The 13,646-nt window shown below is 50.8% G+C and overlaps 1 protein-coding gene across 2 annotated transcripts in view; it reads left to right on the plus strand.

Annotated features, from left to right (window-relative positions):
- kdrl (kinase insert domain receptor like) overlaps window positions 1-13,646 on the plus strand; it is a 37,873-nt gene that overhangs the window by 5,603 nt on the left and 18,624 nt on the right. For both annotated transcript variants that reach the window (XM_049027893.1, XM_049027894.1), the window contains exons 2-12: window positions 1,617-1,713; window positions 2,631-2,842; window positions 5,713-5,840; window positions 6,370-6,520; window positions 6,869-7,005; window positions 7,330-7,498; window positions 7,664-7,781; window positions 7,878-8,047; window positions 9,578-9,731; window positions 11,160-11,292; window positions 13,000-13,108. In XM_049027893.1, coding sequence (XP_048883850.1) covers window positions 1,617-1,713; window positions 2,631-2,842; window positions 5,713-5,840; window positions 6,370-6,520; window positions 6,869-7,005; window positions 7,330-7,498; window positions 7,664-7,781; window positions 7,878-8,047; window positions 9,578-9,731; window positions 11,160-11,292; window positions 13,000-13,108 — 1,578 coding nt within the window. The remainder of the gene's footprint in view (window positions 1-1,616; window positions 1,714-2,630; window positions 2,843-5,712; window positions 5,841-6,369; window positions 6,521-6,868; window positions 7,006-7,329; window positions 7,499-7,663; window positions 7,782-7,877; window positions 8,048-9,577; window positions 9,732-11,159; window positions 11,293-12,999; window positions 13,109-13,646) is intronic.

Consider the following 13,646-nt stretch of genomic DNA (forward strand, 5'->3'; position numbering starts at 1 on the left):
GAGGCTCTCTCTCCCAGCACCACTAAAAGGAACAATGACAAGCGTGTCTCTTTGTATTTTTGTGTGTGTTATGTGTATGAGGCGTGTACAATGACTTTTCCCCCAAAGACATCTCAATCCGAGCAGCCATCTGAATGCTCTTTGTTGCCAATTCTGGTGAGTGACTGACTCAGTGGAGAGCAGCCTGAAAAGGAGGAAGTCGCTCATGTCATGAGAGCAGTGCCTCACAAACAGGAGGCAGAAGGACAGGCCTTCCAGCCCCCAGCGCCATCAGCAGGGCCTGTCGTCAGTTCTTGCAGGCCTGCCATCAACACTCCCACACCCTGCTGGCCCCTTGTCATCCGTTGTTCTCTATTTATTTTTGCTTGTTCTCGTCTGTTTATTAATAGCCCGTGAGCCTGAACAAGGTCAGTAGTTAATGAAGTGGAGGGCCAGGGGGTGCCATAGAGTAGAATCTATTACAAAAGCTGGCTGAGATGATGGGCCATGGTTCTGATGTGACCTGGAGCGGGCCACTCTGGCCGCGGTTTTGGAGTGGCCTTGAGCAGGTTGCTCGCACCCGGCTCTGTTCCGTTCTTTTCACCTTATTAACATGCTTCGTGAGCAGCAGTTAACCATGGTTTAAACCAGGGAACCTGTTCCATGGAGGATGGTTTGGGTGCAGGTTTTTGTAATGACATCTCAGTCAGCCAATAACAGAGGGTTCTCAGGACCGGAGTTGAGAACCACTGCTTTATTATTGGCTGATGGGAAGGTTTTCCCATAAACCCACACCCACACTGGCCCTCCATGGAACAGGTTCCCCAGCCCTGGTTTAAAACATAATGTGAAGTTCACTGCTTCCCAGAGGCATCCTGCTGTTGTGGGTCTGAGGTGAATCCTCACAGATTCAGGTTTATTGGCCAAATTTGTTCACGCACACAGGGAATTTGTTTCTGCCTGTCAGTGGCTCTCATTCACGCAGGAAATGATGTGTGGTTGATACATTGAAAAATTTGTCATTGAAAGGAATGTAGGAATAAATGCAATAAGTACAGGGCCATTCACAGCATGCTTTGCTTGCTTTGGAGAGGTGGCTCTGAGGCTAGGGATCTGTGGCAGTAACTGGAAGGTTGTTGGTTCAAATCTCATCAGTGTCCCGAGTCATTCTACTTCTTAACCTGCACTTGCTTCATCCTGGGTATGACGTCAATCTACATCCAGCCCTATAAGGAGGTCCAACTTACAGGGGAAATCTTGGGGGATTGGCACTGCAGCCACCAGAACTAGTGTGGTGTTGAGGTATCACCCGCCACATGGCTGCACTCAGGTTCTCATCCCTGAGGTGGTTTGTTATGTGGTGGATGCAGCAACACACTGTATCAGTGCACGCTCCTTACCTCTCTCCTCTTTCTCTACTATGGTATATCACTGTGTAAATGACCATTTGTAAAAACTGTACATTGAATCAAGTGCAATATTTGTTTGGCCGTGTAGTGCAGTGTTTGGTAGATCCAGCTGCTGGGACAATCTGTCTGCCCCATCGCCTGTGCTCCGTACAGTGACGCAGTGCTGGTGTTCAGTGTGCTGCTGGAGCAGGGCCATTTCCACAGCCGCGTGTCGTTGTGCCCCCGTAGGGCTGCTGGAGGCGCTGAAGCTGCCAGCTCCGCTGCTGCTACCCCCCGGCGACACACTCCTGTACCAGGCTGGGGACTCCCTTCATCTCACCTGCAGGTACGCAGCCTGTCCCGCTACCCGCCTCGCAGCCGTCCACTTTCTGCGTGAGCTCTGACTCCTACTCCCCTTGCGCACCGGCATACGCGTGTCCCGCCGCAGATCGCACACCCCTCTTCGTCTCTGTACCTGTCAGAAATCTCCATTGAGGAATTCGCCACTCAAGCCCATTAATCTTCATTGCAGAAGTAACATCTGTTCCTCTCCTTCATTGTGAAAGTCATATTTCCTAAGTTTACTTCCGAATGACCACATGCGGAGCAGAATTGTTGCTTCATTGTTTAGTTTGGAACGCAGCTCACAGCATTCGTATCCTCGGTTCCCTCATTTAGGAAGTCAATAAGTGCTGCCTAGGTGCTTAGCTGATAAGGGAGTCAACACCGGCTCCTTAGACCAGCGTGGAGCGCACTATTTTCCATCTATGTTTCCTTCAGTCCATTTTCCATGACCTTAAACTCAATGCCAGCTTGAAGCCTTTCATAACAAGCCTGACACACTAAGGACTAGTTAGAGACTGCTGTCCATTTAAACTGTATGTGTTTGGATAACCGGAAAGGCAGAGCCTCACACATATCTGTGACATTACTACCAAATCAGAGTAAACAAAAAAAAATCACCTGGACGCCTGGATTAGTGCATAGGAAATGTCTGATAGTTTAAAATTAATGCATCTGTTAGTAGCTCAATGCTTTAAGGCTAAATAATGTTGAATATCCTTAAATTACTCTTGTGAGTAGCTGAGTAAAGTCTTAGATTTCAGCTGTGAAAATAAAGCAACGTACACTTTGCTGTTTGCACCATGACCCTCCTTGCGGTTCACCCTGGGCTGTCCTCCTCCTTCACTATTGATTTTGATGGCTCTGGAGTGACGGAAGCAGTTGGGCCTGACATTTGTGCTGCTGTGTTGCTGTCTGTAGGGGGCAGTCTGGACTGAGCTGGAGCCTGCCCGAGCGAGACCTGGGCTCACAGGGGGTCTCGGTGTACGAGGAGGCCTGCGAGGGTAGCGAGTACAGCTACTGCAGCCGCCTTGCCATCCAGGCACTGACGCACAGGGACACCGGCTGGTACTCCTGCAGCTACAGCCAGCAGAGCCTGGACGAGGGCAGCGCCACCTATGTCTTCGTCAGAGGTGAGCAGTGCCTGCTGGCCTCCAAACACTCCTCTCTCATTATTGGATGCGGTCTAGTCCAGCAGAGGTGGAAAGTTCGGGTCCAGAAAGTATTCTGCTTCTCTGGCAAACCTTGGTCTGGATTTGTACTTTCAGGACCTGAAAGTGTGGTTCATTAAGTAAGGATGCTGTGTCTGTGAAGTGAAGGTCACTTGTGCGAATCCCCGGGTTAGCAGAGTTATTTTACTGTCGAACCCTTAAGCTCATCTTCGTCAGCAACAAGCTGACCCACCTTGCTCAAAAAAATACTCATCACTTCTAAAAGCATCTTCTAAAGTAATATACTCTTTCTGCTATATTTCCCATAATGCCAATTTAGCATTTGGGTGTGACAAATCTGTGGGAGGGATGAACAGCAATGACAGCTCAGTGAATCTCAGAAGTACAGAACCATATTGGGTCTTGGGAACTTCTCGAGCTCAACATGTGATAAATGGACGATTGAGGTTCAAGCAAAGCTCCGGTGATTAACTGGGTTTGTTACTTGGTGTGATCACCTGGGGTGTGCCATTATAATCATAGTCACTCATTCATATTCCAACCACTCATTCTGCTGCCAGGGAGCATGAGGTATGAAGCTGGTATGCACCCCAGATGGGATGTTGATGCGTTACACACAACTCAGGCAAATTAGAGATGCCAGGTAGCCGAACAGAGGAAGGAAATTGAGGCAGGTAATTGCTGGCAGAAGCCAGAGTCCCCAGATCAGAGTAGTGCTCAGAGGAAACCTGCATACACACTCCAGAGACACAGAGCGGACATGGGATTCGAACCCAGAACGTATGAGATCACTGTGTTGCCCCACAATTATAATGAGAAGTGATTTTTTATTTTCACACTGAGTCCGTGCACGTGCTCCAAGGCTTATCTCCATTTATTTATATACTCAATTATTATTTTGTGAAAAAGCTTTTAAACTATGCTTATAGATTTTTTTGGTAAAATATGCCGCACCCCATCCCCCGCATCCAATGCAGTGCTGGGAGGCCTGGCACAGTTTTATGCTTTTTTAACCCCCCAGCAGTGCCCAGTCCTGTGTCTGGACAATAAAAGGAATGACAGAAACAGGCTCCGTGCTATACCTCAGTTAAGGCAGCCATAAATGGGGGGGCTTGGGGGGCCTGGTCCACAGCAGCATGCTTTACCAGCACATGCTAAGGGGCCGCTCTGTGGGGGCAGGCAGGGGGTCGGCATGTCCCTATGAGGCAGAGACAGAGGGACTGTATGGGGGCAGGCAGGGGGTCGGCATGTCCCTATGAGACAGAGACAGAGGGACTGTGTGGGGGCAGGCAGGGGGTCAGCATGTCCTTATGAGGCAGAGACAGAGGGACTGTGTGGGGGCAGGCAGGGGGTCGGCATGTCCCTATGAGACAGAGACAGAGGGACTGTGTGGGGGCAGGCAGGGGGTCGGCATGTCCCTATGAGACAGAGACAGAGGGACTGTGTGGGGGCAGGCAGGGGGTCGGCATGTCCCTATGAGACAGAGACAGAGGGACTGTGTGGGGGCAGGCAGGGGGTCGGCATGTCCCTATGAGACAGAGACAGAGGGACTGTGTGGGGGCAGGCAGGGGGTCAGCATGTCCTTATGAGGCAGAGACAGAGGGACTGTGTGGGGGCAGGCAGGGGGTCGGCATGTCCCTATGAGACAGAGACAGAGGGACTGTGTGGGGGCAGGCAGGGGGTCGGCATGTCCCTATGAGACAGAGACAGAGGGACTGTGTGGGGGCAGGCAGGGGGTCAGCATGTCCTTATGAGGCAGAGACAGAGGGACTGTATGGGGGCAGGCAGGGGGTCGGCATGTCCCTATGAGGCAGAGACAGAGGGACTGTGTGGGGGCAGGCAGGGGGTCGGCATGTCCCTATGAGGCAGAGGCAGAGGGACTGTGTGGGGGCAGGCAGGGGGTCGGCATGTCCCTGTGAGGCAGAGGCAGAGGGACTGTGTGGGGGCAGGCAGGGGGTCGGCATGTCCCTGTGAGGCAGAGGCAGAGGGACTGTGTGGGGGCAGGCAGGGGGTCGGCATGTCCCTGTGAGGCAGAGGCAGAGGGACTGTGTGGGGGCAGGCAGGGGGTCGGCATGTCCCTGTGAGGCAGAGGCAGAGGGACTGTGTGGGGGCAGGCAGGGGGTCGGCATGTCCCTGTGAGGCAGAGGCAGAGGGACTGTGTGGGGGCAGGCAGGGGGTCGGCATGTCCCTGTGAGGCAGAGACAGAGGGACTGTGTGGGGGCAGGCAGGGGGTCGGCATGTCCCTATGAGGCAGAGACAGAGGGACTGTGTGGGGGCAGGCAGGGGGCCGGCATGTCCCTATGAGGCAGAGACAGAGGGACTGTGTGGGGGCAGGCAGGGGGTCTGCTTGTCTCGATGAGGGAGTGAGAGTGACTATATGGGAAACCCGGCTCACTGATTGTTATTTCCTCCCTGGACGTCTGTTCATCCCCAGGAGGGGGGGAGGGGTACGACCTGTTAGTGTTTATGGTCTGATCTCCACAGCCAATGCACTATCCCTGTCTCCATCCCTCTGTTTTTCTCTAAGTCCCCCTCTCTCTGGTTCTTTCTCTCTCTCTCTCTCTCTCTCCCTCTCCCTCTCTTTCTGCCTCATAGCTGCATGCAGACTGAGCATGTCCGTCAGCTGTTTGGTTGATCCGATCAGTGGGTCGAGTGAGTCGAGAGCCTGTCTACCTTCTGGCATTTCATAGCAGTCAGAAAAGTTTCATAACCACTCTATGCTTCTTTCTTTGCCGTTACCTGTATTATTCTCCCATCCCATAATGCCCTGTCCAGTTAGCCTTACATGACTCTGGCGCCTCTCTGACCCGCCATGCCTCTCGTCCCCGCAGACGAGCGGTGGCCCTTTGTGGAGCCGCACTCTCAGAGCCCGCTCACCCTGTTTGTGTACGACGACGCCGACAGCATCGTGGTGCCTTGCAGGGTCACAGCTCCTGACTTCCATGTTTCGCTCTCAGGGGTGAGATTCTCTTCCTTTGTTGTAGAATGTCTCTGTATATGCAGCCCCTTCATTGTGACATATTGCGATATATGAAATGTACCTGTACACAGAACTTTTTACCAAGCATACATAAGCACACCGGTAACTGATCTTGGGAAGAGGTGCCATGGGTCCCCAGCATTTCCTGTCATGTGACATTGAGGACAAAGGGGCCATTCTGCCTGCTGGCTGTGGGTACAGGAAGGGGGTGGAGGTGTACAAGTCACCTCGTCTTAAATAAACATTCTGCTTTACACTTCATAATGACGAAAGTTCCGTTTATAGGTATCTGGGGATATTCGGGAATTCCTGGTGCTTCCAGGGGACACAAGTTATGTGTCTTCTTATGAGCCTCATGTTCGGCAGGGACTTATGTGACCGAACTCCCTGCAGAGAGAATCCCAGTTACATGCTTCTATAGGGCTGGGAATGGCTCCATGTCCTGCAGACAGCGGCCTATGAACTGATGCATTCATGGAAGCCTGATCGGGAAGGTGTCTGTGTTCAGGTCCCGGCCAGCGTCAATGACGCCGTGCAGTGGGACCCGAAGGTGGGCTTCCGGGTCCCTTTCAGCCGCCAGACCCATTATGACCTCCTGAAGTGTGCCGTGTCCCTCGCCGGTCAGCTCCACGAGTCCTACTACATCACCCTGAAGCAGCGTGAGTCTCAAATGCGGGAAGCGGGTTTACAGCGTGCCACACGGGATAGGTACACATCCCGGAGGTTTCGTGACCGCGAAGCGGTGTGCAGCTCAGCAGGTTAGGATGCGGTTCCTATAGTTGAGCGTCGCCAGTTCAAATCCCAGTGTTAGCAGAGTAATTTCACTCTCCAGGGATTATATGAACCTGCTTTCTCAAAAATGTTTGCTGCTTTGGATAAATACGTAGGCATGGTTAGTTGAGCTGCCTTGCACAGCTGCCCAGGTCCGTTTAGCTGCGCTGGGGGAATACGGGAAAGCTCAGTGGCTGCCGGATTCTGACTGGTCCTTCCTGCTCCACCCTCCCCAGCCTCCTTCCTGACGAACGTGCGGATCCAGCCGGAGCGTGTGGCGTTACTGGTGGGAGACACCCTGGAGCTCGTCTGCTCCGCAGACACCACCTACAACGGCAAGATTGTCTTCACGTGGGAAGTGCCAGAGTCCGCTGTGAGTCCCAGTTGGGGGCTGCCGTCCATCGGCTTAAATACAGCTGTCACCCATCCCCCCCGGTCACACGCTGTGATGGTTATACATGCCAAGAGACATAGATAGGGACAGATACACAAAAATGTAACATGTGAGGAAGTGTGTGGGGGAGGGGGGGACGTTGTGTGTGTTAAGATGCTGTGCCTGTAACCAGAAGGTTAGCAGTTCAAATCCCAGGGGCAGCATTTGCTCCTGGTACCCTCTCAAAAAAAATTCATGCTGTTTTGCATTAGTGCATCTGCTGAATGATTGTAAGGGTGGCTGTTGACACACTCATGCCCACAGGTGAACCAGACACATGAGTTCAAGAAGAACCGGGGCGTGCCGAATAAGGTGTTCTCCATGAGCAACCAGCTGGTCGTGAAGGGCGTCACCCTGGCTGACAGTGGCCGGTACCACTGCAAAGCCCAGCTGCTCTCTGAGAAGCACATCTCAGCGGATGTGCTCGTTCACGGTGAGCGTGCGCCGGTTCTTGACCTGATGCCTGTTAGCCGGGGTGCTCTCCGGGATGTTGAGGATCTTTAACAGCCCCAGATCTCGCCTCGTCTACATGCCTCACAGGGTCATATTTCATATTTAATGCCCATTTGTAATTTTCTCTTTCTTTGGAACATGCCAGAGAGGCCTTTCCTCAACGTGTCACATAAGGGCAGCAGCGTGATCACTGTCCTGGAGGGCCAAAGAGTGACCTTTGACCCCGTGATCAGTGCATGTCCCCTCCCCAGCACTGTCATATGGTAAGGCTGACACACAGGGCACAGTCTCTGTGCGGAGAGACGCTGTAGGTCTGTGTGCGGTCCTGTCCATTAACTACAGGGCGGTGTTCTCTCCAGGTTCAAGGACGGTGTGCCCCTCTGGGAAAACTCCACGTGCTGTACGCAGTCGCATTTCAGCCTCCTCCTCAAGGAGGTCCGGCAGGTGGACGCAGGCGTCTACACCGTTGTTGTGGGCAATGAGGACAAAGGCCTGTCCGGGAATCTCAGCTACACTCTTGTGGTGAATGGTGAGGCCCTATATCTCTGTAATAAATATTGAGATATTCAAGCTGAAACTATAGCCAAAATTATTTTCTCCCATAAGAGTCTGTCATATAAGTTGGTGGTGTTGCCGCAAGTCGTGCCAACAGACACAAAGCATTGCCGACAAATCACTTGCATTTGCTCAATATCAGCCCTATGGAATCCAAAATATTTACAGATAACGGAAGACAAATGTCTTTTGGTGGCCAGCTCTTGTTTACTTTTCTCCTCGTCTTTCTCACAAACATGTAAAATAGCCTATGAGTGAGTCTGACAGCGAGGAGGAAAATATTTATGATTGGCTCAAAGGGCGCATATGCAGAGCTCATGCAAAAGCAGTGGCAAGCTCTTAACGTAATTTTTTTTCACACATACAAGATAATCTTGAAAAGAAACCATCATTAAAATTACAAAGCTTGCTAAGTTTTGTTTCTAATGACAAAAATTAATGTTTGTAGCATAGCTTGTAGGTGTGATAGTCGCATGTGCTTAACACACGATGTGGATAAGAACGTGGCACACCATGCAGATCTTGTGTCAGGTCAAAGGAACACGGCCTGTCGCAGCGTCACTCCCGGTAACCCGCATGATTTTTGATCACAAATGTGGACCCCCTGCACTGTGAAAGTGAAAGCGCTGCTGTTTCCCGCCGATCTGCTGGAGGTACTCCTCCTGCATGCTGCTGGAGCCCCCCCCCCTGCAGATGGTCTTGATTAGTGGCCCCTGCGAGTCCCCCGGTCCTCTCGCTGCGGCACCCACCCCTCCTCCCCTCCACCATTTTATCTCCATCTTTCTGCCGCTCGTCTTTCAGTATTTTGCTGCTCTCTGACATTCTTCCTCCCTCCTTCTCCTCCATGTCGTTCCATTTCCTCCCTTTCTCCCAGTCCTGCCGTGCTCTCGGCTTCTGCCTCAGCCCTTAGCAAGTTCAGTGTGTGGGTTAGTAAGCGTTTAATCAGCAGAGGGAGTCCAGGGGTCCTGTCCAAATGGTGTATGGACCCACTCCACCACGAGACACTTGCTTTGGACTGACTTTCCAAGAGATTTTTCTCCAGCCGCCTTTTGCAGTCACTGCAGATTTTTTCTGGAGCGCTGCCTCGCGCGCTAATCACTGACCAGCTCCCTGCCATTTATTTTTACTGGCCTGAAAGGCAGAAGGGCTGCAGGACAAAGAGAACAGACACGCGTGGGTCCTGGCAGTGATTAGGAAAGCAGGGTAGGCTTTGCTCATGCAGCGTTTGAAGATCACTTGCTGCTCCACTTCACTCCACGCTTCATGTGCAAACAGCTGGATGCAGATGGAGCCTCATTAGGCCTCAGACTGTGCTGCCTGAATGGAGACAGGAGGGTGCCCCCTACTGCCCCCTATGTCAAATCATCATGTTGTTTTTACTGTTGCGTTTTTAAATACATTTATTTGTTTAATATATGCTTTTATCCAAAGCACCTTACAATAGAGAAATTCCATGTTTCTTCTCACACAATTCGTCCCATGTGTCTGTCTCCGTTCATCCCAGTGAAGCCTGTGATCATAGAGGAGGAATTGGATACGTTGACCCAGCCCTACCTGCTAGGGAGGGAGTACGCGCTCACCTGCACTGCCTTCGGAAACCCCATGGCTGACATCGTTTGGGAATGGCAGCCCTGTGACCCGAACCCCACCCTCACACAGTGAGTGTCCCCTTCCGCCCCCCCCCCCCCCCCCCCCCCGGCAGCTCGCGGCCCACCTCACAGGCACGCCCACCCTATGAATGTCCATCCTGCGGTCTGTCTACTCTTCAGCTTGGTGGCTTGGCATGAGGCTGAAGTTAAAAACTGTGTTTTTCAGAATTCATTCAAATAAATTTTTTTTTTAAAGGCACTTGTGACAACCCATTACTGCGTGATTTACACAAAATGGTTTGGGAAGCAGGAAAAAGCGAAGAGGGAAAGAAAGAATGCTGGACACTGGAGGAGAGGAACCAAAATTCCCAAGAAATTATACCATCTGATGGTCCAAGGTCAACTAAGAGTACATGTTACAGAGTAGAGTTCATGCCACTATCTGTATCCCTGGCATCTCTGTGCCCCCCTGCAGTGGTGTGTGTGTGATCCCAGCCAGATGTGGACGGCCCTAAAGCCCCTTACAGCCTCACCCCACGTCATAACTCAATCTGCCATCTCACCCCTTTTTTAATTCACCCTCAAATAACCTATTCGATTTACAAAGATAAAGAACTTGCAAATTAAACGCTGTCACCAGGAGGCTCGGTGAAATAGCTCTGTTGGCTCACACTGCCAGGGTTGTGGGTTCAGTTCCCTCTCTGTATTCTTGGACATTGTGGGCTTTGCATGTTCACCTCATGCTTGTGTGGGTTTTCCTCTGGGCGTTCTGGTTTCCTGCTGCAATCCGAAGGCCACCAAGCAGGGTATTCAAAGGCTTCAGGGCTCTAGGCTATGAACAGATGCTGTTCTCGAAGAGTTCTAGGTTCTGTCATATGATCAGTCAGAAGGTAATTAGGTCTGCTTCCCCCAGAGATCAGGTATATCAGGTCTGCTTCCGCTTGGAAATTGGAATCGCACTGAATGAGATTCGGCTCTTGGCCTATTGACCATACGGGGTGTTTACCAGGGCGGGTCCATCCCACTGGGACCCTGTGGCTGCGGAGGGCTTGTACCTGAGCCTGCACCATCTGGCCTCTCAGGGTGCCCTTGCTGACAGGATGTTCCTGAGACTCTGAGCATGTGACTCACTTTCTGGCGAATGCTGTTATGAATAGTGACGAACTGCATTCTTACTCATGCTGACGTGCTTTCCCATTCAAGCGGCACGTTTCCCGCTAAGTATCCCTCGGTGTCCCTCATGTTCCCGTGGAAAACAGCTGAGAAGCTGAGGCCTGGCAGGCGCCACACTCATCCCCGCTGGCATTTCCTTTGGCGCATCCTGTGCCGGCCTTTCCGAGCAGGAGGCTTCCTGCCGGCGGAGCGGGCAGCACGGGGTCTCCGAAACATCGTCGCTCTGCTGTGCCGCCGTTGCTGGAACCCCTCGTCGATTGGTCTTATTTATGGCATTGCCATGTCTTTTACCGGTGTCTTCCTGTTCACCTCTTTGTCTCCCAGCTGCGAGCAGGCCTTCGAACCCAGGCGGGTCCAGTTTGGGGAGACGGAGCTCAGTGATGCGAAGATGAACCGACTCCACAACAGGATCAAGGGCATCGAGAGGAAGAGCGAGTCAATCAATGGCAGAAACAGAGTCAGTGTTGCCACCCTCTTCCTCTTCTCACTCATCTCCGGCTCTTTGTTTGAAATATTGGTGATTGTTTTCAGCTAGAGCTCCTCGTCCTTTTTGGAGATCAGCTGTCCATTTTAAGATTGAGATGCACTAGCTGATGCGTTGAACTTCTGACATGTTCCTCTGTCAGGAGCATGGATGATCCTGCGTCTGTGACGCCCGTTAATTGAGTTTCTTTACTTTAGTCTCAGTTATCTCCCGAGACGCTGAAGCAACCAGCTGTGCTGCATCTCACCTGTTGGCAAAGCCGTCATAATCCCAAACGGGCCTCCATGTTTCCCTGTGAAGGCAGCAGCCCAAACACTGCTGACTGGTCTCTGTGTGAGCAGGGTGTCATGTGTGTCCTTCCTGCTCTCTGCTTCTTTGTGACTTGGTTGGAAGAACCAGAGATCAGGGTAGCATAAAAAGAAATTAAATATCTTGTGTAATGTAATTGGACAGCAGGGTATTGGAAATTTTTCAAATATCGCAATGTGATTTTGTGATAATAAATATTGGGGTATTTATGAAACAAAAAAAAAGATCAACATAAATTTCTTACAAACCCGTCTATGAGTGATTTAAACAGCGAGGATGAAAATGATTATTATTTTCTCACAGAACACATGTAGCGCTCATGCAGAAGCAGCGGAGGTGAACTTTAAAATATACTAGATAATCTTGAAAAGGAATAATCATTAAAATTGCAAACTTGCTAGGTTTGTTTTCCTTTGACATAGTAAAAATGCTTTAGCGACACTTAAATTCCTTGCGCTATAATATCTGCACAAAATTGAAGAAAAAGCCCGATCTTGATCTAGCTGACTAGTGATGTATGAATTGCATGCATAACACGTGATGTTGGTATTAATATCGCACGTCTTCCAGTCATACTGCAGCCATTTTCCGAACTCAGTATAAAATAACCTGCCTTGAACTGTGATGTCATTCGGTGCTGGTACTAGTTTACTGTACTTTTGGTACCTTCCTGAAGTACAGTACCTGGTGCAGGGGAAAAGAGCCCCTTTATAACTTTATAGTGCTGTACATTTTGTACGCATTTGTATGTCCTCTGCTATGCTCCACGCTTCTCCTGTGTACCAGCATCTTCTGCTACTTCTGGATTAAAACCCAGGATGGGGGGGAGTGCCTAGGCCAGTTTGAATCCGACTGAACGTATACATGCAGGAGTAAAATGACTCCCAATTGCATTAGACTTGCATTAGTCAGACCAGCATGTTTACATGTACTTTTATGGTCTGACTTTAGTCGAACTAACACAATAATTTGATTTGTAAATGTACTCACTCTGAGAGAAAGATCAGGTATTCAGAAGCTTCCCTCAGTAAACCACACCAGCTACTGCAAGATGTGAAAAATATCACATTTCTGCGCCACTATTTGTTTGTTTCTTTTTCTTGTTTCCTGAAAACCTGTGACTGATTTTCCTTATTGATAAACAAAACTAAGACGTACAATTTTTTATCTTGTCTTAGTCATTAAACATTAGCCATTAAATTACGGATCAGCTTCCGTGAAGAGTGATGGGAGAGGTCTCCTTGTAAGGAGTCTTACTGATGTGGGTCGAGGTTAAATCCAGTAGTCAGAAGTCAGGGATGATCACTCGGTATCAGCTTGCAGCGGTGAGGAGACCAGTGGTTGACCCTCTGCCATTCTGCCATGCCGCAGACCGTCAGCACACTAGTGGTGGCGGCAGCTGAAGTGTCCGGGAGCTATACCTGCTTGGCCTGGAACGAAGCCGGCAATCGGACATGGAGCACACCCTTCTACGTGGATGGTGAGCGCCCCCTAGCTGTGATCTTTATATAAGGGACAACATTTTCCCAGTCTTGCTGTATTACATTGGCCACGCTCTGTACAGAAACCCACACTCGTGAAAACGAGCCACAGAATGAGGAATGCGTGCACCACGCAACAGAGAGTCCTCAGGGGGCTAATGGGAAACATCTTGCCCCCTCCCTCCACAGCCAGCGTACATTTAGACCTATAGACTATGAAACAGAAAAGTCATATGACTCCCAATAACACCGGAGGGCACATTCAGCTTCTCCACCATGCTCTGGTCCATCTGGTAGTCTCTGTCTCTCGGTCATGTGACTGATGGGATGTTTAGGTGTCAGCCAGCAAAGGACTGGTCCTGCTCTGGGACCTGGAGAGGGATCCATGATGGTTAGACGCAGAAGCTGGGTGGGGGTGGGGGTGACAGCAAGCATCAGTCCTGCAGATGTGATTGAGGGGGGGATGTTGAGGTCAGCTCTGGAGTTATGACAGCAGGCACAAAGGTAAATAGGCGTTCGTCCCAAACCACCCACTCC

The sequence above is a fragment of the Brienomyrus brachyistius genome, chromosome 10 (assembly GCF_023856365.1).
Source record: "Brienomyrus brachyistius isolate T26 chromosome 10, BBRACH_0.4, whole genome shotgun sequence".
Classification (NCBI taxonomy): Eukaryota; Metazoa; Chordata; class Actinopteri; order Osteoglossiformes; family Mormyridae; genus Brienomyrus; species Brienomyrus brachyistius.